The sequence below is a fragment of the Megascapheus bottae genome, chromosome 30 (assembly GCF_031878675.1).
Source record: "Megascapheus bottae isolate mThoBot1 chromosome 30, mThoBot2.hap1, whole genome shotgun sequence".
In the NCBI taxonomy this organism is placed as follows: domain Eukaryota; kingdom Metazoa; phylum Chordata; class Mammalia; order Rodentia; family Geomyidae; genus Megascapheus; species Megascapheus bottae.
In genome coordinates this window covers 14,490,904-14,514,231 of record NC_143538.1, presented here as the reverse complement: position 1 = coordinate 14,514,231, position 23,328 = coordinate 14,490,904, and the positions used below count along the sequence as shown (strand labels likewise).

General features: G+C 48.4%; 2 protein-coding genes across 3 annotated transcripts in view; one reads left to right on the top strand and one right to left on the bottom strand.

The window, feature by feature from the left end:
- Positions 1 to 9,013: 9,013 nt before the first annotated feature.
- On the bottom strand, positions 9,014 to 14,989 carry LOC150044510 (ubl carboxyl-terminal hydrolase 18-like). Its single transcript, XM_090321620.1, is given in 7 exon segments — positions 9,014 to 9,067; positions 9,765 to 9,896; positions 10,981 to 11,151; positions 11,579 to 11,681; positions 12,041 to 12,189; positions 12,401 to 12,480; positions 14,782 to 14,989. Coding segments are annotated over 7 exon segments (897 nt in total).
- Positions 14,990 to 20,937: 5,948 nt separating this feature from the next.
- The window catches only part of Arnt2 (aryl hydrocarbon receptor nuclear translocator 2), a 67,084-nt gene continuing 64,693 nt past the window's right edge, over positions 20,938 to 23,328 (top strand). Inside the window, exon 1 of one of the 2 annotated variants that reach the window (XM_090321652.1) lies at positions 20,938 to 21,105. In XM_090321652.1, coding sequence (XP_090177778.1) covers positions 21,075 to 21,105 — 31 coding nt within the window. In that variant the 5' untranslated portion in view covers positions 20,938 to 21,074. The remainder of the gene's footprint in view (positions 21,106 to 23,328) is intronic. The other variant, XM_090321648.1, reaches the window with a different exon arrangement.

The window sequence follows — 23,328 nt, the reverse complement described above, 5'->3', positions numbered from 1 at the left end:
ATGGCCCCGAAAAGACCCCAGTAGAGGCTACTACTGTATGGAATTTAGTAAGTAAATACATAGATCCTCTACATGAAGATGCTGAACTTAATCTTGAATTAAGGGAACTTTATGAGTTAAAGGACCCTTCTGAAGAACCTGAGGCTGAGCCATATGCCGCAGCCCAAGAGAGTCTAAGTGAGATTTTGAAAAGGGAACAACAACCAGTAGATATTGAGTATCAGAATTCAGGTTTGAATATCAAGGAGGAAAGTTATGATGAGTCAATGGAGGGCCGAATGGCTACGATGGAGAAGAAGTTAGAAGAAATCCTACATTTTCTATCGAAAATGGGGACAGAGCAGAGAGCCCCCCCAGAAGTAGGAAAGAAATATGACCCTCAGGCCACTATGGTGTCTGATTCTAAACCTTACCCCTCACACCCACCGCCTCCGGCTGCAGCCTTACGGCCTCAATCCCTTTCTCAACCTTTAGGCAAGCCTAAAGGCCCTAGCAACAAGTCCCTTTTAACAGGCACTACAACCAGGCACAGTGAATCGCAATTAAACCTGACTCAGGCTGCTAGAGAGAGGGAAGGTATTTCAGGGCCTCGATGCTTCCCTAGTTTAGTTGATCATGATGAACAAGTATACCATCAACCTGTTCCTGTTAAACTATTACAGGATTTAAAAAATGCCTGCTCCCAATATGGGCCAACTGCCCCTTTTACTCAAGTAATATTGGAGGCCGCGTGTGCTGGTATTGCATGCCCAAATGACTGGAAGCGGCTTGCCAGAGCATGCCTTAGTGCGGGAGAGTACTTATTATGGGAGACAGAGTTCACTGCACAGTGTCGGGCTAAAATTGAAACAAATAGGTCTAAGAACCTGCCTTACACTGTTGATCAGTTGTTAGGAGAGGGAACCTATAAAAACACCAAAGATCAATTGGGTTATGCAAAGGAGGCCTATTTACAAATAAATGCTGCGGCGAGAGAGGCTTGGAAAAAGTTACGCAATTCCAATCGTACAAAAAATCTAGTAGAAGTTAAACAGGGACCAAATGAGCCTTATCTAGAATTTTTGTCTCGATTAATGGAGACTGCAGACCGCCTAGTACAAGATGAGAATGCAAGGGAGATTATAGTTAGACACATAGCCTATGAAAATGCCAACGCCGCCTGTCAGGCAGCTATCAGACCCCATAGGAATAAGGGAGGAATCACGGACTTTATTTCACTGTGTGCTGATATTGGACCCTCCCATGTACAAGGCCTTACTTTAGCCGCCGCTCCTCAAGGAAAGACTGTTAGTGAGTCTCTAAAATATAGAGGTCAGCGGCATTCTCGGGATGCTAGACCCCCAGGGCGTTGCTTCTCTTGTGGACAAATAGGACATTGGATGACGCAATGCCCACGCCAGGCCAGGCAAAAGAGAGAAAAATCACCTGGCACATGTCCACGCTGTGGTAAAGGGAAGCACTGGGCTAAAGATTGCAGGTCAAGAACAGATCGCAATGGCCGCCCGCTTTCGGGAAACTGGAGGAGGGGCCAGCCCCTGGCCCCGCAAAACCATGGGGCAGTCCCTCCCTCTTCTCGGCCACAAGTGCATCTTCTAACAACCCCCCAAGATCAGTCTTCTAACAACCCCCCAAGATCAGTCTCCGGCCTCCTCCGTGCCACCCCAGGAAGTGCAGGATTGGACCTCTGTTCCTCCACCTGCTCAGTATTGACCCCAGAGATGGGGACACAAGCTCTCCCCACGGGGGTCTTCGGCCCCCTTCCCCCGGGAGTGGCTGGATTGCTGTTAGGGCGAAGTAGCTCAGCCCTTAAAGGGATACAGATTACACCTGGCAAAATTGACCAGGATTTTACTGGAGAAATCAAAGTTATGGCCTCTGCCCCGAAACACGTGGTATCGATCCCAGCCGGTCAAAAATTAGCACAATTAATACTTGTGCCTTTACCTCCCGGGGAGACTGCTAATTCCCCATGTGGACAGAGAGGATTTAGATCTTCTGATATCTATTGGGTACAAAGCATAAAACAAGAGAGGCCTGAGATGACTATATTTATACAAGAAAAGCCCTTTAAAGGAATATTAGACACTGGAGCAGATGTGTCTGTGATATCTAAAAAACATTGGCCAGCCCAATGGCCCCTGACAACCTCTATGACTTCCCTACAGGGGGTTGGGCAAGCAACTGACCCACAGCAGAGCAGTGCGATCCTTGTTTGGAGAGATGAGGAAGGGCACTCTGGTCATTTTCAGCCATTTGTCTTGGATCATCTGCCAATTAATTTATGGGGTCGTGATATCATGGAAAAAATGGGAGTGTATATGTTTAGTCCTAGTGCTGCGGTCACTAAGCAGTTACTTGATCAAGGCCTCCTCCCCTTTAGGGGGCTAGGCCGAGCAGCACAGGGGGAGCTAGAGCCACTCCAACCCCAGTCTCACCCTACGAGACAAGGATTGGGGTATCCCTTGACGGGAGCTGTCGTTTGCCCTCCCCCTCATGCTGATCCCATAAATTGGCTCTCTGAACAACCGGTATGGGTCGAACAGTGGCCTCTTTCTCTAGAAAAGATCATTGCAGTACAGCAGCTGGTACAGGAACAGCTGGACTTGGGGCATGTGGCCCCTTCTAACTCTCCATGGAATTCTCCAATTTTTGTTATAAAGAAAAAGTCAGGTAAATGGAGGCTGTTACAGGATTTGAGAAAAATAAATGCCACAATGGAACTGATGGGGGCCCTACAGCCTGGCTTGCCTTCACCCATGGCAATCCCAAAGGATACTTATAAGATTATTATAGATTTGAAGGATTGTTTCTATACTATACCCCTGGCGCCTCAAGACTGTAAGCGCTTTGCCTTCAGTGTCCCCTCTGTTAATTTTAAAGAACCCATGAAGCGATATCACTGGCTTGTGCTCCCACAGGGCATGGCAAATAGCCCAACTTTATGTCAAAGTTTTGTAGCTAGAGCCATTTCTTCCACTCGTGAAAAATTTTCTTCTGTTTATATTGTTCATTATATGGATGACATCTTGTTGGCTTGTTCTGACCCTATCGTCGTACGACAAGCCTTTGGACAACTAAAGCAAGATCTGAGCCTCTTTGGCCTTATAATAGCAGCTGAAAAGGTTCAGGAACACCCCCTTTTTACATATCTAGGCCATATATTAGGCCCACACTATTTTAAAAGCCAAAAAATACAATTAAAAACTTCCCACTTAAGAACTCTTCATGATTTTCAGCAATTCTTAGGAGATATAAATTGGCTTCGGCCTTATCTAAAGCTCTCCACAGGAGAGTTAAAACCCCTTTTTGATCTCTTAAAAGGAGATACCAACCCTACATCCTTGTGTGAATTAAATCCTGACGCCAGGAGGGCCATCCAAATTGTAGAAAAGGCAATTTCCCAGCAACAAGTGACCTATTGTGACTATTCTAAACCATGGGGAGTTTATATTTTAGCTACTTCTCACTCCCCAACTGCTGTATTGTGGCAGGATGGCCCCCTTTTATGGCTTTATCTACCATCAACACCCGGCAAAGTGCTGACCCCCTACTACGAATTGGTAGCTAATCTGATACATATGTGCCGAGTGGATTCCCGTAAATATTTAGGTCAGGAACCTCATTTTATCTGTGTCCCATATAATCTACAACAACAAGATTGGCTATTTGCCCATTGCGATTCTTGGGCCATTGCTTGGGCCAATTATACGGGGAAAATTTTGCATCACTACCAGTCTAACAAACTTCTCCAATTTGCTGCGTGTCATACGTTTCTATTTTCTTCCATAGTACAGGCCTCGCCTTTATCTTCTGCTGCTTTGGTATTTACAGATGGATCCTCTAATGGAAAGGCTGCTTTGACCATTAATGGGAAAACTCAATCTTGGGTTACGGGTTTTTCCTCCGCCCAAGAGGTGGAATTAGAGGCTGTTTTACAAGCACTCGTCCTGTTACAAGACGAGCCCTTTAACTTATACTCAGACAGTCAATATGTAATTCGTGCTCTTCAAGTCATAGAGACTGTTCCCTTTATTGGAACTACTAACTCCAATATTCAGATCCAATTTCGCCAAATACAAACTTTGCTTTGTTCTCGCAACCACCCCTGTTTTTTTGGCTTTGTTCGAGCTCACACTAATCTTCCTGGCCCTTTAAGTGAGGGCAATGCAGTTACTGACTCCGCCACCAGAGTTTACTTAACTCAGGTTGAACTTGCTAAGCAGTCACATGCCATCCATCATCAAAACAGTCGAGCCTTGCGCCGACAGTTTAAATTATCTAGAGAAGCCGCGCGGCAAATAGTTAAGACTTGCTCCAACTGTGTCCCTTTTTCACCAGCCCCCCATTTAGGCATAAATCCACGAGGACTACTTTCTAATCACATTTGGCAGATGGATGTCACGCATGTTCCATCATTTGGCCGATTAAAATATGTTCATGTTACTGTAGATACTTATTCTAATTTTATCTTGGCCACCCCCCTTGCTGGGGAAGCCACTAAACATTGTATCTCTCACTGCATTCGATGCTTTGCTGAGATGGGGATTCCCTCGCAAATAAAAACAGATAATGGCCCTGGCTATGCAAGCCGAGCATTTCAATCCTTCTGCCATTCCTATAATATCACTCATATTACAGGCATTCCTTACAATCCTCAAGGTCAAGGCATCGTGGAGAGAGCTAATGGATTATTAAAACATCAAATTGCTAAAATACAGAAAGGAGAGTCATATCCCGCTACCCCTGTGAATATACTTAATCATGCTTTATTTGTTTTAAATTTTTTGAATTTGGATTCAAATAATTTATCTGCTGCTCAGCGATTCTGGGAAAAAAGAGCGCAGCGTCCTTTTGCCTTAGTAAAATGGAAGGATCCCCTAACTGGTGCTTGGCATGGACCCGATCCTGTTCTAACCTGGGGTCGAGGGCATGTATGTGTTTTTTCACAAGGAGAAAATGACGCCCGCTGGCTGCCTGAACGCTGCGTTCGGATCGTGGAGAGTGACAGTGGCCATCCAAGCAGTGACTCACTGGGCCTACACCCCCAACCCTCCAGTGGTGCATCCTGCGACGTGGGAAGGACCTGAGTTATTTGTGCATGTCAATCGGGACTGCTACTGATCCACTTGTTCCACACATTCATATGAGCTGTGTTTCTCCTCCTTTTACTATTATGTAGGGACCTTTTAACATATTTATTGACTCTACACAATTTAATATGTGACATTATTTTGTCTTTACCAGCCCTCTTCTTAATAACCTTTTTTGTAAAAGATGCCCAGGTGAAAAGCAAAGGCCTCCAGAGGTAAGTAGAAGTCGGCCGACCCCCTTGTATGTCAGCGTTTTATTTTATTTTATTTTATTTTATTTTTGTTTGTTTGTTTGAAAAGGTGCACTGTGGGCCTAAAACAGAGGCCTGGGTGGTCAAGGGATGCCTTGACCCCCCCTCCCCTTCTGAGTTTCTTGTCAATAACAAGGCATACCTGAGAGTCCCACCAGCAAGACATGTCTAAATCTAAAAATAACTGTTTGGTGAAAACATTCATTTGAGCTCATGTTTTTTGTGTTAAGTGTATCTGATTGAGTCCAATTTTCTTGTTATATGTCAATGTCTGATTATTTAAAAGTCTCCGTTTGTCTTGTTCGTGTTACATATTTTTCCTTGTCCAGTTTTGTCTTTAAAATTGGTACCATTTCTAAGTATGGATCCTTATGGTTTTTCTGTGCGTACTCAAGCACACATCCTTGTTATTTATTTGAACATTTCTGGGCCTGGTATGGCCCCTCCCAATCCGCTGCAGCTGAGGTGAGCAGAGCCAGACAAAGCAGCTGCAGGCTTCGTTCAGTTTCCTTTTTCCTACAACCTGCTGAAGTGACAGTCTAGAGACACTTGGTGACAGGACACAGACTTGTCTTAGTTCTCCTAGGTTTAAGACTCCCACCCAACTTTCATCTGCAAAAAGTAATATGTCTGATATCAGAAACAAACTCTGGAAGAATAAATTTCAGCTAAGTTGCCTTGTTAGAAAGCTTTGTTTAAAAACAAAAACAACAACAACAACAACAAAAAACCTGGTTGTCACCTCCAAGAATAAGCTTTGCAAAAACAACAACAACAAAAACAACAAAAAACAACAACAACAAAAAAACCCTCATGGTACTAAAATTTCCGGAAAATGAACGGCCGATATTAATTTTGCGCGCTTTAAGATCTTTGAGTATGAATGTGTGTACGAATGGGTGTGAGTGAACATGTTCAAGGTTAAATTGTCAGCATGCTGTATAAAACAATGGTTGAGCTCATTTGAAACACAAAAGCAATTGGGTAAATCTAAGTCTAAACTTCAAGAAAATTAGTAGGTTTGAATGTTTCCTATGTCTCAAAGGATTATTGCATTGTCTTAAAGAAAAACTGGTAAATATTTTTCTAGATCCTGAAATCTGCATTTTATTGCAAGGCATACAACTGTTTACATTGTAAACATTGTATCCTGTTTAGCACAGAGATGTTAGGGAATTTGGGATTTATTACTTTAAGTTAAAGTTTGGAAACATGTATTAGAGATTTAAATGTGAAATTGTTCATTAACGTCAGAAATTTTGCCTGTCTGTCTTTTCTTGCAAATCTGATGGTAAAATGTGGATAATGTGATTAGTATTTTAAAGGAATGTTTAAAGGTTTATCTCCATGCTATTGGGTGTATTTAAAAAAAAAAAAAAAAAGAGAGGAAACTAAGTCCAGACCTAGACTTTTGGTGCACTGATGTCTATAGTTCTTGCATTAGGGAAAAACTGTTATTTGAGTTTAAATTGTTGTTGGAGTTTAAGACAGTAATCTAAACTGCAAAAAAAAAAAAAAAAAAGCCCTTTTCTAAAAGGCAAGAGGAGTGACTTGAGCCCTAGGGGGCCTGAAGGCAGAAGGAGTTCTTTGTGCCCTTAAAGGTTTTTCAATTGCAAATAAAGGCTAAGGTGTTGATTGTTTAAGCCAGTATCAGCAAAAGTTTTAAGAACATTGGAAATGGGTTTCTAAACAATATTTGAAAGTGAAATTGTCTTAAATGTTTAAAGAAAGAGAAAAAAGGAAAATCAGGACTACCAAAGTAATTGCTTAATTGCTATTTCAGCTTACTCTTGTAAGTTACTTTATAGCAATCTCCAGAAGGCCCATGGAGAAGGACAGCAGATCCTCATTCAGATGTAAGTTTGGCCCTCACCAAGTTCCAGGTAAGATCATGCTTAGAGACTATTTCTGTATTGACCACCTTGTTGCTTCTAATTGGAGTAAAGTGGCCTTTTGTAGACTCATTGATCTGAAAGCCACAGTTTTGAGCCTGCCCGGGCAAAGCAAAGTCCCTGTGAGACTGTGGTGTCTAATCTGCCAGCAGGATGCTGGGACAGAGTTGCTTTGGAGCTCAAAGTGGCAGAGTGCTAGCTCTGAGCTGAAAAGCTGGGGGGAAGCACTCAAGCACCAAGCTCGGGACTCACAGTGGCAGGGCGCTAGCCTTGAGCTGGAGAGCTGAGAGACAGCGCCCAGACCCTGAGTTCAAATCCAGCAACCAACAAAGTGAAATGCCAATGGGATGTTTATCCCTGTGTGGAGAGACACTACCGGGACAGGAAAGCCTCTGCTTGGATGGCAGAGTTGGTGTCAGATCTTAGAGTCACTTGTGCTTGGCCATTCAAATTAATCAGAGCCGGGAGGTCATAGAATAGTTTGTAAGCATGCCTTACTAATGCCCGTGCCTTTCATAACTGGGCAGGAACTTGTCAATCTTCTGTGATAGTGGGTAGTTTAAAGTCCTAATTGAGCGAATTTTTTTATTTTTGACACCAGCCACAAATTCAGGAAAAGTTTGTGGATCTGAAGCTTGTGTCTCTATTAATCTGTTTAGATCTGACAACTGAAGCATTGTTAAGGTTGCAGAAATTTAGTTCCCCAGACAATCAAGAAAAAGCCTTTGCAAATGGGTGCTAGGTAGGCTGCGCTGTTGTGGCCAAGGATGGTTTGTGCAGTTGTTGAATGTCAAGTATGATTTCTAGTTTGGAGTAGATTGTTGTTCCTGGTGTCTAATCCTTGCAACCCCTTGATAAAACAGGCTAGGCTTCTTAAGGTCCCTGGTCAAGCGTGGAGACGGCGCCCCTGAGTCAGCTTGAAGAAGTCACGGAAGTTGAATCTCCGCCCATCAAATCCCCGTTGGACCAAGGGACCAAAGTCATTTTTGGAAAATGTGACAGGATAAATTAGGGGTATAGAAAAGAGTAAAAATTGCACTTGTGTTTCTTTTAAAATAAAAAACGGGGGACATGTTGGGAGCCAGAGTGGAATCAAACTGTACCTTGACTTGCATCAGACGATGGCTATATTGTCTTATTGCTTTCTGGCCCTATTCTATGTAAATGACCTGAGAATTACCATATGAATGTAACACCTGGAGGTTCCCTGGGAGAGGAGGAGGGAAGAAGGGGGAGGGGAAAATAAACGCGGCAGTCTAGTCAGTCTTTGCCTGGACTGCGGACATCCCGGACCTAGTGTGTCTGTCTCTCTTCTTTTTCTTCCTAGTCCTTGTCCCCTATTTCAGGAACCCCAATCTGCGAACCCTGGTTTGCTGCCGGTTGGCCCCGGCATTTTTGGAAGTAATAAAGGAGGCATGCTCAAGAAGCAATGAGGGCAAATAAGATTTCCTACCAATCTGCTTGAGTGCATCAGTAAAGGCTTTGCACAGTAGAGAAGGCTACGATTATGAAAGCACAAGGAGGCGTTTGCTCAGAGGTTAAATTAGGATGAGGTAATAAGAGGCCAGAAACCACATGTGCATTGTTACAGAAGATACTTATACCTGAGCACCACTGAAGCCTTCATTCTCAGAGAAGTATGGTGTAATGGGATAAGTGTTGAAAGATGGACAGAATGGTTTAGTAACTAGGGAATGCTCAGAAGAAAGGCAATAATTCATCCATGCAACTTTCATAAAGGTCTGAGAACCCAACACACCCCATCACGCATGTGCTTCTCTTACCAGCGGTAGTGATTTCTCCTGTATGTGCACTGGATGTCTTCCCAGGACAACTGGAAGAGCACACACAGAAGACAGCAGCAGCTAGTTGGTAGCCAGGAAGTATTCAGGGAATACAGGGCTCTGTAATCTGCCCATTAGACTCCTATAAAGAAGCCCACTGTGATGACAGCTGGTGACACGATGCCCTGTATAACAATGCCCTCTGTAATGTTCTCACTCATCTTTAAACTTTTACACTTTTCCCCCCAGTTTTATTTTGCATCTTTCTAATTTCTGGTTTCACACATTTCCTACAGAGCATAAAACATCAAGGCACTGGACCCACAGGGCCAGAAACCTAAACACTGAAGCAAGCAGACTCTTAGAAAGCAATAAACCAGCTGGGCACTGGTGGCTCAGGCCTGTAATCCTAGCTACTCAGGAGGCTGTGGTTCAAAGTCAATCCAAGCAGGAAAGTCAGTGGGACTCCAATACACTACTCAGAAGAAGCTGGAAATGGCACTGTGGCTCAAGTGCTACAGTGCTAACCTTGATCACAAAGAGGATTAGGGATAGCACCCAGGCCCTGAGTTCAAGCCCCAGGACTAGAAAAAAAGCAATAAATCTAGATAGAGAATGGCTTTGAACCATAGAACTCCCCAGCTCCTACACACAAAATAGAAGGCCATACTGTGTCTTCAACTCTGCTGAGGATTTACTAGCGATGGCTAATTCAGAACAAGAGAAAGCATGGATGATAAGCCTCACCCAGCCACCACTGGAGTCATTGAAGCAGAACCATTTTCCATCTACTGCATTCCATATATAAGCACAGTAGTGACCAAAGTCGGCCATCCCAACATGGGCGATCACAGCAAAGAGTTCATACTGCCCTTCAGGCTGGAAGAAGACAAGACTCTCAGTGATTTATCCCGCCTTCCCCAGCCCCAGTCTTGAAGGAAGCATGTTTTGCCATGCATTTGTTACTGCTCTGTGCTAGGCACTGGTACTTCAAAGGTACTAGAGAAAAGTCCTTGACCTGGAGAATCTCATAGCTACTTAAAAGAAAACATTATAAACCAGAACTATAATGGCTTGCTTTATATTGCATACATGCATACAGTCAGTAGGGATTGGTCAATCTTTGCTCCCTGAGGAACGTGGAAATCCCCCAAGAAAAGATCTGTTTTAACCCCCAAGAAAAGAAGGGTGGATAACATTGGGGTTGGGTTTGCTTTTGTTTGGGGAAGGGTTTAGGAAGGCGATTTTGGAGCCTTTGTTTCATCTTGCTTTCTTCTTTTTTTGCCAGTCCTGGGGTTTGAACTCAGGGACTGAGCACTGTCCTTAGGTTTTCTCAAGGCTAGAGCTTTACCACTTGAGCTACAGCATCACTTCCACCCTTTTCTATGGAGGTGGAACCAAGGAATCAAACCAGGGTCTCTGTGCATGATGGGCCAGTACTCCACCACTAGACCACACTTCTGGCCCCTTTCTTTCTGCTCTTGTGAGACAAGGTCTTACCATGTAACCCAAGCTGGCCTTGAACCAATGATCCTCTGGCCTGTGTCTCCCAACTGCAAAGACTATAGGCAGTGCCACTATAAATAAATAAACAAACACTCTGCCTGAAATACACCTTCGCTCCTGTGACTCACAACAACCTGAGGACCACCTGTCTTCCTCAGTACACCCCTGGCCTGGCCAGCAAGCAGCGTCCATTCTCGGATGAGCGTGGTGCTCAGAGGAGGCAGACCTCACTGCCTGAGACGTTGCCCTTCCTCAGCCAGTGTGCACCCAGCACAGCTGCTCACCTCACCCCACAGTGGAAGCCAGCAAGAGACCCAGTCACTGGCCTTGGCTGGTAAGAACCTGGACCTGGAGAATTCTTGAGTAGGTGCCATCTAACAGCTGAGGGGTTACAGCAGCTGAGCCTGAAGGAAATCCTGTCTGGTGAGATGGATCCAGAAAGGTGGGAATACCTCACCTGCTCCGTGGCCTCACTGAGGTCTTGTTGCTCAGTCAGGAGAACATGACTGAGATCCAAGGTCTGAGGGAAATGCAAGGAGTGGCAGATTTTCTCAGTCTGTGAATTTCTAATGGAGAATCGCATAAGGTGAATGGTCAAAGTTTGGGGCAAATGCATCATCTTCAATATCTGCAAAAGCAAAGATCATGTGAAATGGCAGGGCTGGTGGTTTACTCTTCTCCACAGGAAGAGTAGTGTAGGGACACATTGCAGGGCTAAAGGCTCCCATCGGTGACTCTGTTCAGCTCCTCCGAGATTCAAGTAACACTTGACTGTCACAGCACTACAGATCTCAGACAAAAGCCATGAGCTTCCCAGGGCTGCACACAGGCCCTTGAAACCCTAGGAGCAGGCGTCTGTCATAGGGAGCTGGTCTAAAACTGGAGAGAAAACCCCACCTGCCCCCGCCCTTCTGCTCTCTTTGAAGCTACATGGGAAGCCTAGGGATCCTGGCACCAGCCCCACCAGGACCCCACCCCACCCCGCATCATGAAGGGCACTGACGGTGTCTGGGAAGCCTTGGCCAGGAAACCCACAGTGGAAGTATTTGGAGTACCTGGTTTCCACGTGTCTTCAACCCATAGTTATCACAGAACCACTTGCTTCTGTTGGCCAACTCCCTAGGGTGGAAAAAGCAGTGCAGGGCACCTTCCTGCCCAGTGGAGGGGAACAGGGACAGGCAATGTTAACAGACTCTTTCCATCAAGAAAGCAGCCTGCCCCTGAAGGTGAGGGTTCAAGCTTTGCTTCCACTTTCCCCCGCAGTCTTCTACATAGCCCCCACTACTACTGCTACATGTGCCAGGACCTTCCATGAATTGGAGGGGGGAAAAACAGGAGGGGCCCTTGTTAGTAGAACAGTATAAGAAAAGTAGAAATAGGAGAGCGAACGTTTTCTGATCAATGAAATTGACCCTCTAGAGCTATGCAAGTGAAGCAGAATTATTTTTGATATCAAGGGGAAGTGACGCAAACAACAGGGCACTGGCAAAGTGGAGTGTGAGGATTCACCAGGTCTCACCAGCGTTTTCAGAGGTTTTGAGTCCATGTCATACAGGGGAAGAGGGAGGGTCAGCATACAGCTGGTCCTACTGCTCTCTCCAGTACAGGTGAGGCAAACCAAGGAATCCTTGACCTGCATCGTGTACAGGGTCTGCAGCTTCTCCACCTGTAAGAAGGAGCCAAGGACAGGTTAGGCTGGTGTCCAGAGCTGGACCTGTTAGACTGCCTAGCCCCTCACGCTGGTTGCCCTGCACACAAGGGTGCTGTGGGTTGGGGGGAAGAACACCGGGTTTCTGAGGAACCCTCACTGCACGTGGCATAAACAATGGGGAGAGACTTCTACGGGTCCTCTGACTGCTCCAGCTTCAGGCGCTTACCAAGTCCATATCAGGTATTTGATCCTTACTTAGGTTCCAGAACGTGAGGTAAAGCTGAGCGGCATCATGCTGGACAAACACTGGTTAGAAAGAAGTAACAGCACAGTAGTGAGGGCGCTGGAGACGTCCCAGGACCAGACGCCCTGGCTGCACCAACACTCACCACTTGACTTTTACTCTTTCCCCGACTCTGCCAAAGCTCAGTATGTACTACCTATGAGCCGCTTAGGACACGAAAGTATTCTTGGTACCGAATTGGACAGTTCCTCTTAAACTTATGACACCAGAATGGAACAGGGCTCAAAGTCTGCAACCCATCCGCTCTACATGCTCTGAAGGATCTGTTAAACTGGCAGCCTAGATAGAAAGGGAAAAGCCTGCCACAGAATAGCCAGAGCAGGAACTGGGTCAACTGCAGGATCCAGGAGAGGCAGAGCACGTTCTGACACGCCAGCTGTGTTCTCAGACATCACCAGCAGCACCAGCAGCTGCCTGGCAGGGCCAGGGTGGACACACTGGGTTCCAGGAGGACAGACCACCTCTGGGGATGTCCACTGCACAGATCCAGCCACACCTCGCTCCCTGACCACAGGACACTGCACCCGGGGCATGCCCAGTCACACCAGAACTCCAAAAGGACCCAGAGATGACAACACCACAGCTAAAATCTTGCTGATAGAGCCAACACATATTCATTCTAAGAAAAAAAAATTTTTTTAAGACTAGTTCTTCAGGCTGATCTCAGGGCCTGGAAACTGGCCCTGAGGTTTTTGGCTCCAGGCTAGTACTCTACAACTACAGCTACAGCCTCATTTCCAGGCTCCTTTTGGTAATTAATTGAAGCTAAGAATCTCATGGACTCTCCTACCTGGCTGATTTCAAATGGTGATCCTAACATCTCAACCTCCCAAGTAGCTAGGATTACAGGCGTGAGCCACAGGTGTCTGACTTTCTTTTTAATGTTTTACGCTTTATCCCTTTTTAAAATTGTCATTCTCTGTAGTTTTTCTTTTCACTTTACCTATCTTACACTTACAAAGCATTCTACTATATATTTATTCTACCTTCTTTTTTTCCTTCTTTATCCCTAGCTTTTCTTGCCCTAGCAATTCTTTACTTATTTTGTGTATGTGTGTGTGTGAGAGAGAGGCATGGGACTTGAACTCCGGGCCTGGGCACTGTCCCTGAGCTCTTCAGCTCAAAGCTAGTGCTCTACCACTTGAGCCACAGCCCCACTTCCAGTTTTCTGGTGGTTAATTGAAAGAAAGAGTCCCATGGACTTTCATGCCTGGACTGAATAGCGATCCTCAGATCTCAGCCTCCTGATTACCTAGAATTACAGTCATGAGCCACTGGCACCTAGTCATCTTTTATTCTTCCAGTCTCCCACTGTATTATATAAGAACGTCAGTTCTCACATACCAACTGAACTTTACTTATTGTAAATATTTGGTAAGTTATTGAATCAATGAGAGTTAGTACTAAGTTATATCCCTAAGCCAGTGTAAAAAATGGACTATCAGGGCCGGGAGTTTGGCCTAGTGGTAGAGTGCTTGCCTAGCATGCACGAAGACCCGGGTTCGATTCCTTGGTACCACATACATAGAAAAAGCTGGAAGTGGTGCTGAGGCTCAAGTGGTAGAGCTCTAGCCTTGAGAAAGTCCAAGGACAGTGCTCAGGCCCTGAGCTCAAGCCCAGGTCTGCCAATAAATGGATTATCAACCCAGATAATACCCATTTCTGCCAGAATACAAATTTTCAATGGAAAATTTTCAGACAACCAAAATTCCAAACTACAAATTGAGTTTAAATGAGTAAATCTTTTTTCTTGAACTCAGGGCCTGGACATTCACTGTCTTTGAGCCTTTGTTCTCAAGGCTAGCCCTCTACACTGGAGCCACAGCACCACTTACAGCTTCTTCTGAGTAGTTTATTGGAGATAGGTGTCTCACTGGAACTTTTCTGCCTGGCTGGCTTTGATCCGTGATCCTCAGATCTCAGCCTCCTGAGTAGGCAGGATTGCAGGCGTGAGCCACAGGCACACAGCTGAGCAAATCTTAACATAGGAACACAACAGGTATGAAAAGACATGACACCTCAAAAAAAGTCAACAGTCACACACAAAGGATCAGAATCACAGTGAAGTAGAGGAGGACCGAATCACTGAGCTGAAGTGATGATAGAATGAGCAATGAGAATTGATCATTCTCAATGGCATCAGAGAATACTGCCCATCTGAACCTTCTCTCCTCCTCCATCTCCCCTCCTCTCCCTCACTCTCTTCTTCTCCCCTTACCTTTCCTCTACCTCCCACAATTTCTCTCTGGCTTCCACCCTCTTTAGATAAGCAGACAGGAGCCACTGCTTAGAGGAGATCTTACATGGCACATTGTATCTCTGGAGACAGTATGCAAGCTCCACGAGTCACACTGCTTTCTGCCGGCTGTCCTGCATCTTCTCTAGCAGTAAAAGCAGCTGGAATGGGACGCTTCTCCTTTGCTCTTCTGCTCCTTTGGGCACTGCTATCCTGTCAAGTAAGAACTGCCAGGAGCCTCTGCACCCCCACCATTCTCCTTGTGAGGCGAGCATTACATCACTTGGAAAAAATTTCCATCTTCAGGATATGTCCCCCCCATGAATTACATCTGACAGAGGATGGGGCACCTTAGGTAACTAAGGTCGAGAAGTGCCCCATGAGGGCTGTGCAGAGAACCCCCCAGCTCCATAGTCACATTACAGTGAAGGGTAACATACGTGCTCAAGGGTAGAACAGAGGGACGGATAAACTGTGCACTCAAGTGCAAAATTTGACCAGCAGAGTGGGAACAAGCAGAGGGGGGCAGGGACAGTGTGAAGGAGGGCAAGTCCAGGCAAACTGGTTCCTGTGCATGTATGAAAAGAGAGTAAGGAAGCCTGCTATTGTTTAAAATGAGGGAAGGCATAAGAAAAGGAATAAAAGAGGTAAATCTGACCAAAGTATATTATGTATGGTAATGCCATAATGACACATTTTTGTACAATGAAAATAAGCTCAGCTGCTCTCAAAGATGAGCCATTGAAAAGGGGAAGAATGCCAAAAAAGAAAGAAAGGAAAAAGGAAAGAAAAAAGGGGAGAATGCAGGTGATCTCAAAATTCCTGTGGAAAGGGCTTTGGTGCCTATCAGAGGAAGACATAAAAATGTAAAAAGCTTAATATGTGGCTATTAGATCCAAACAGTACAAGAGTGAAGACTCAATATTTGCATACCCAATGCTATGGATATGATATTGGAAATATAGACACAACTACATAGACATAAAAACTATGACTCCATAGACATGTTGTATTACATAGATTAATATGTATCTATGACATACAAACCCTTAGTCTAATTTTAATTATGTTCTAAAATCTAAGTGCCAGTGATTGTATATAGACATTCCCTTCTTGAATATTTGTTTGTTAAATATGTCATTTGAAATATGATGTAAAATCAATGTTAATAAATTATTTAATTTAAAATATAAAATTAAATTAAGTTAAAAAAATATGAAAAGCAAGGGAAAGTACAGCTCCCAAATCAGATTCCAGCTCCCAAGTCAGCAACAGCACCTTGAATCTAAAGGGATTTGCACACAGGTAACAGGATGGCTACTATCTGCCACACATTCATTGAAAGCAATGTCACAGGTTACGTCACTCAGTCCTCCCGACCTGCTAGGCTAGAAACTGTTCGCTTCATTTCAGATGTAGGAACTGAAGTACAGGAGACAAGGACCTACTAACACAGGCTCTGAGGCTCCAGAGTACTGTCAGTGAGAAAAATGTTGCTGCACAGTGAGAAAGAGAGAAACGAGGCTCTTCTGACAGTGAGGGTAGTCCCAGGGACTGAGATGTTCTCTTAGCTGCACTCTCTTCTTTCTCTTCATGCTGCTGTCTTCATCTGTCCCATTAAGTTCTTCTGGTCAATGCTGAGACTCAGCCAGGATTGACTGGCAATTCTTCCTCAGGAACCCAAACACCTTGCCCATTAGTAGTCACCCTATACCAACTACATCAGAAACATACACTTGATTTCACTGTCCTAAAATCATCTGTCCTCTACCTATTCCTCACCTTTTCCTGCCCACATCTGATCATAGTTTTGCCTTTTCCATAATGCATATTTTGGGATCACAAAGTAATAGATGTTGCAGATTTGCTTCTTAAAATTTAGTGACATGCATTTAGTATTTCTCTGATCTCCTTTCATTGCTTACTAGTTCTGAACAATGACAGTAATAGTTACATCAGACAATTAGCTTAGAGGATTAAGGGTATCATGCTAAGAGTGGTACCACAAGCCTATAATCTCAGCAATTGAGAGGCAGAGGCCAGCCTTGAATCTTTTGAGATTGTGTCTCAAAAACAAAATAACAGAGCACCAACCCTGGGTCATTTCTTGGGGCCTTGCACTCACACGGTACTAAGTATCCATGCATCTGTGTCAATGTTTTGTTTTGTTTTAACGTAAGCCTCACCTTCAAAATTAACAGCTTTCTTTGGCATTTAAGAGTTCTAGGTTATTTAAAGGTTGAGTGAAATTCCTAAGCCTGTTAACTGGTCACAGTCTACCAACTCTCATAATTAGCACAGGACCCACTGTATTGCGTAAATGACATTCGGCATTTGACAATGACAACTGATCCTTTCAGACTATTTACTTAAGGGGAGAATTCATACACAATCAATGTTTCAGGGCAATTAGCATACTGAGCACTGGGAAACTGAGAAGCAAAATGAATGCAGGCTCAAAAAATCCATTCCTCTCTTTTTTCTTTATTGCTCCCTATCCCAGCCCTGACACCAATCCTGCGATGACCTTGAGCTATACCCAGAGCTTGGGAACTCTGAATTGGGTGACCATAAAGGTCCTTTGTAACTCTGAGGTACAGTGACTGAGGTAAGACAAAATGTCTCCTTCCTTGTGAATTTCAGAGATACTTAGTATTCTTTACCCCCAAATCTCCACAAAACAAGTATCCCAATTTGTAGCAGTTATCTACATGCTGGATCAAGGATATGTACACAGTAACAATCAGAAAAGTGGACAGACAGACAGCATAACTCATCAGCAGGGTTCATAGGGCTTTCCTTTCCCTGTAGACCCACTCCCTAGCTTCACTCTCCACACAGAACACCTACTCAGTGTCTATGAAATTAGAAGGCTACTGCATCAACAGTGACCATTATTCCAGGAAGACACGGCTTGTCTGAGAATACATCCCAAGGACTCACACACACACACGCACATGCACTCGCACGGACACGTACACACACGCACATACACACAACACACATGCTGTGTACAAACACATGCACACACACACATGTACAAACACATGCACATGCACACACACAATGTACAAAAACACACACATGCACACGCGCACATGCACGCGCACACGCACACATGCACATGCACGCACACGCATGCACACACATGTACACGTGCACGCGTACTTGCACACACACGCACACACGCACCACGCACACATGCACATGCACTCACACACGCACACAAATGCACAAGCACTCACACATGCACACACATGCACATGCACTCGTGCACACAAAAGCACATACACACGCACACACATGTACAAACACACGCACGCACATACATGCACACACACATACATACCCCCACACACGCACACACACGTACCTACGCATCCCCATTTTATTCTCTGGAAAGACTTGAGACAATGTGCTGCTTCTGCAAAAAGGTTCACGCTGGGGAGCCAGCTCGCCCCCCTGCTCTCACTTCCTAGCCCTGTGGCCCCTCTTCCTTCCCGGTGGACATAGCTCTCCCCTCCTGCTCTCACTTCCTAGCCCTGTGGCCCCTCTTCCTTCCCGGTGGACACAGCTCTCCACCCCTGCTGTCACTTCCTAGCCCTGTGGCCGCTCTTCCTTCCCGGTGGACACAGCTCGCCCTCCTGCTCTCACTTCCTAGCCCTGTGGCCGCTCTTCCTTCCCAGTGGACACAGCTCGCCCTCCTGCTCTCACTTCCTAGCCCTGTGGCCCCTCTTCCTTCCCGGTGGACACAGCTCTCCACCCCTGCTCTCACTTCCTAGCCCTGTGGCAGCTCTTCCTTCCCAGTGGACACAGCTCGCCCTCCTGCTCTCACTTCCTAGCCCTGTGGCCCCTCTTCCTTCCCGGTGGACACAGCTCTCCACCCCTGCTGTCACTTCCTAGCCCTGTGGCCGCTCTTCCTTCCCGGTGGACACAGCTCGCCCTCCTGCTCTCACTTCCTAGCCCTGTGGCCGCTCTTCCTTCCCAGTGGACACAGCTCGCCCTCCTGCTCTCACTTCCTAGCCCTGTGGCCCCTCTTCCTTCCCGGTGGACACAGCTCTCCACCCCTGCTCTCACTTCCTAGCCCTGTGGCAGCTCTTCCTTCCCAGTGGACACAGCTCGCCCTCCTGCTCTCACTTCCTAGCCCTGTGGCCCCTCTTCCTTCCCGGTGGACACAGCTCTCCACCCCTGCTGTCACTTCCTAGCCCTGTGGCCGCTCTTCCTTCCCGGTGGACACAGCTCGCTCTCCTGCTCTCACTTCCTAGCCCTGTGGCCGCTCTTCCTTCCCAGTGGACACAGCTCGCCCTCCTGCTCTCACTTCCTAGCCCTGTGGCCCCTCTTCCTTCCCGGTGGACACAGCTCTCCACCCCTGCTGTCACTTCCTAGCCCTGTGGCCGCTCTTCCTTCCCGGTGGACACAGCTCGCCCTCCTGCTCTCACTTCCTAGCCCTGTGGCCGCTCTTCCTTCCCAGTGGACACAGCTCGCCCTCCTGCTCTCACTTCCTAGCCCTGTGGCCCCTCTTCCTTCCCGGTGGACACAGCTCTCCACCCCTGCTCTCACTTCCTAGCCCTGTGGCAGCTCTTCCTTCCCAGTGGACACAGCTCGCCCTCCTGCTCTCACTTCCTAGCCCTGTGGCCCCTCTTCCTTCCCGGTGGACACAGCTCTCCACCCCTGCTGTCACTTCCTAGCCCTGTGGCCGCTCTTCCTTCCCGGTGGACACAGCTCGCCCTCCTGCTCTCACTTCCTAGCCCTGTGGCCGCTCTTCCTTCCCAGTGGACACAGCTCGCCCTCCTGCTCTCACTTCCTAGCCCTGTGGCCCCTCTTCCTTCCCGGTGGACACAGCTCTCCACCCCTGCTCTCACTTCCTAGCCTTGTGGCAGCTCTTCCTTCCCAGTGGACACAGCTCGCCCTCCTGCTCTCACTTCCTAGCCCTGTGGCCCCTCTTCCTTCCCGGTGGACACAGCTCTCCACCCCTGCTGTCACTTCCTAGCCCTGTGGCCGCTCTTCCTTCCCGGTGGACACAGCTCGCTCTCCTGCTCTCACTTCCTAGCCCTGTGGCCGCTCTTCCTTCCCAGTGGACACAGCTCGCCCTCCTGCTCTCACTTCCTAGCCCTGTGGCCCCTCTTCCTTCCCGGTGGACACAGCTCTCCACCCCTGCTCTCACTTCCTAGCCCTGTGGCCGCTCTTCCTTCCCGGTGGACACAGCTCGCTCTCCTGCTCTCACTTCCTAGCCCTGTGGCCCCTCTTCCTTCCCGGTGGACACAGCTCTCCACCCCTGCTCTCACTTCCTAGCCCTGTGGCCCCTCTTCCTTCCCGGTGGACACAGCTCTCCACCCCTGCTGTCACTTCCTAGCCCTGTGGCCGCTCTTCCTTCCCGGTGGACACAGCTCGCCCTCCTGCTCTCACTTCCTAGCCCTGTGGCCGCTCTTCCTTCCCAGTGGACACAGCTCGCCCTCCTGCTCTCACTTCTTAGCCCTGTGGCCCCTCTTCCTTCCCGGTGGACACAGCTCGCCCTCCTGCTCTCTCCAGTCCAGCCGTGTCCGTGGACACAGCCCTCCCTGTGGGGACGGCCTCCTGGAAGCCTTGATCTCTCACAGGCCTTCTGGTGGGTGGCAGAAAAAAATGAATGCCTCCACGTTCAGAGTCCCCTAGGTCCACGAAGATGCGCAGCTGGAAACCGTGTTAAAGATCTCCACACTGCCCGTGGGGCGGCGTGGCCTCGGGGGCCAGGGAGCCAGAGCCTGGGCTCCGGGACGGGGCGCCCGTGACGCGGGGGGCGCCGGGGGTTTCCAGGCGATGGCGCCCCGGGCAGGACGCGGCGCCACGGCCGTGGCACGCTAAGCCGGCAGCCTGGGCGTCTTTGTTCCCCGCCGTCCGCAGCGCGGCCTCCCGCGGGTCTCCTCCGCTTCTCCGCGGCCCCGGGACGCTCGCCCCCGCCGGGGGTGTGTCCGAGGTCCGGCCCCGGCACCTGCGCGGCTCCCCGCCCGCCCGGGGCCCGGCGGCCGCCGCCTCCCGGCCGGGGCGGGGGCAGGGAGGTGGGGAGGGGGGGAGGGGGGAGGGGGGGTCCCGCTGCCCGCGGCGCCAAGTCTCGCGGTGCTACGGCTCGGACCCGGGAGCCGCGGGCCCGGCGCCCCCGCCGCGCGACAAAGACCGAGGCGGGGGAGGAGGCCGGGGCGGGGCGCGGCGAGCGGGGCGGGCGGAGGGCGCGCGGGGCCGGCGGGGAGCGGCGAGAGCGCGGAGCAGCCGCCCGCTCGCGCCCTCCTTTGTGTGCGCGGCCGCGGCCGCGGCGCTGGGCCTGCGCCGGGCGGAGCAGCGCCCCGCGCCGCCCTCGCCCCCGGGGCGCCGGTCCTCCCCAGCAAGATGGCAACCCCGGCGGCCGTCAACCCTCCCGGTGAGTAGCGGCCCAGGCCCAGGCCCTGCCTGGAGCCGGCGCCATCCGAGCGCAGCGTTCCGTGCGCGCCCGGGCGCCCGGCGGGCAGCGCTGTCAGCGGGCGCCGCCGCACCAGCGCCGGCAGCGGCGGCTTCGTCGGTCCCCGCGGCTCGGGCCCGGACCGCGGTCGCTGGCCCTGGCCGGGGACCCGCCCCCCCCCCTCCGTCCGGCCCGGCGGCCCCGGAAGCGCGGGGTGGAGGCCGAAGTGAGCGCGGATACCGCGCGGATGAAGGGAAAGTTTGGAGAGTCGGTGGACAGGGTGGAAGTCCCGGGGTCCATCCTCGCCCTTCACAACCGGCCCTGAGTGTCCGAATCCTCCCAGGGGCTGGCGGTGCCCCCTGCCCGAAACATCTGCCCTCACTCGCGGATAACACAAATAGGGCGCGTTGGTATAGTGGAACTCTCTTTGGGAGTTACAGCAACGGAAACCCCAGTGTAGTTGTGAAAGTTCCATGTGGTGCCAGCTGCGATGGGGCGCGGAGTGCTGGGCGCCACAGGCTGCGTGCCAAGGCGGGGCCGGCCGCGGAGCTCGGCGCTCCGGAGGGTCACTTGAGACGGGGGCAGTGCGTCTTGGAGACAGGGATGGTCAGTAACCACAGTGTCTGGCAGAGACTTCAAGCGTCCTGTCCCTCTGCAGAAGCCAGGGAAGACGCGAGTCACTCACTGGACCTTGCGGGGCTGGAAGCCTGGCTGAGGACCTGTGCAGGTGCAAACCGCCAAGGCTTGGTTCCCAGGATCAGTGGGGAGGTCCCAGGAGGGGTCGGTGCACTGGTAGGTTATGGAGATTTCACATCCAGGTCAACGGAGGTGGCTAGGCGTTAGGGCCTCTAAGGGCAAATATGATGAATTTTTTTCTTTTCTTTCTTCCTTTCTTTTTTTTAAATTATCGGTTGTGAGGCTTGAACTCTGAGCCCTGGAGCTCTATCGCTTGAGCCACAGCGCCACTTCCCATTATGATGGATTTAGTCTTCTGGCCTTAAGAAAGAAACCACAATGGCGAAGAGTAGGAAAGTAAAGTGATCACTTTCATTCTAAACGAATAATTTGCCGGACATTCTAGATAATTTAGACAAAAGGTAGCAAAACTGGAGGTGGTGAGGCAAGGTATAAATGAGACAGGTGCTAGTGAGGTCAGACTTGACAGTGGCCATGTGAAGTCCAGACTTGGCACTAGTTAGATTTGGCATCAGGACAAAGGAAGAGCCCAAGGAGACAAACAGGCAGGTACTATGGGGTGGTGAGAAGGAAGAAGGTCTGTTAACAGAAACCGTTGGTTGCCACTTGGTTGGTTAAGTAACTTTCAACCTGTTTTGCGTTTTAGAAATTAACAGAAAATTGATAGCTTTGAATGTAGTGAAATTTGGAAAAGCAAAGCTAATGCAAATATTTTAGGTTTACATTTGAAAAAGAAATGGAATTTCAAGTGTTATGCACGATCCACATGCTATTGCATAATTGTTGCAAAGTTTCTGTCCATCAAACTGGTTGTGTGACCCATGGAATGAAGATGGAGCATCTGTGGGTATGGTGAAGCTAAACACACCAATGCCTGGCCTTGGGGACTTGGTGATCATCCCAGTCAGTACCTACCCTGCTTGACATTCAGTGAGAGCTGGGTCTTTCTCTTGATAGAGATACTGGAGATCTTGGCATAGTGTTTATCAGCTGAAATCCTTTCAGGTGATCACTTTTTCTAATAGCCATCTTCATCCTGTGGTAGCAGGATTTATAGGGATATTTGTTCTTGCCACATGTAAGTATCCAGCTTCTTTGTGACAAGGATTTAGTCTCAAGGGACATCTCCAAAATAGGAGATTTCAGATTTCATGAGTAATTCACAGCTAAGGAAAACATGACACCTGAAAACATCACGCTCACTCTTATTTGCAGGAGTCACATGACATTTCTCTAAATTCTTCCTCATCCTCTTACTTTCACCTCCATTCTAGCAGGTGTTGCTTTGTGCAGAATAAGAGCTTAGAAAATACAGCTAAATGATCTCAGAGGTGCCAGCACTTACTTCTGCTCCTACTTTGAGTTCAGGGTACAAAGGCCACCTTCCACCCACCTTTTTTTCCCTCCAGCTGATCACTGCACACTGACACATTAATTGGAGGGACTCTACTCTGCAATACAGTGGCAATACTCTGGAAGTTTGGTGATAGAGATGAAGCTGGGTCTTCA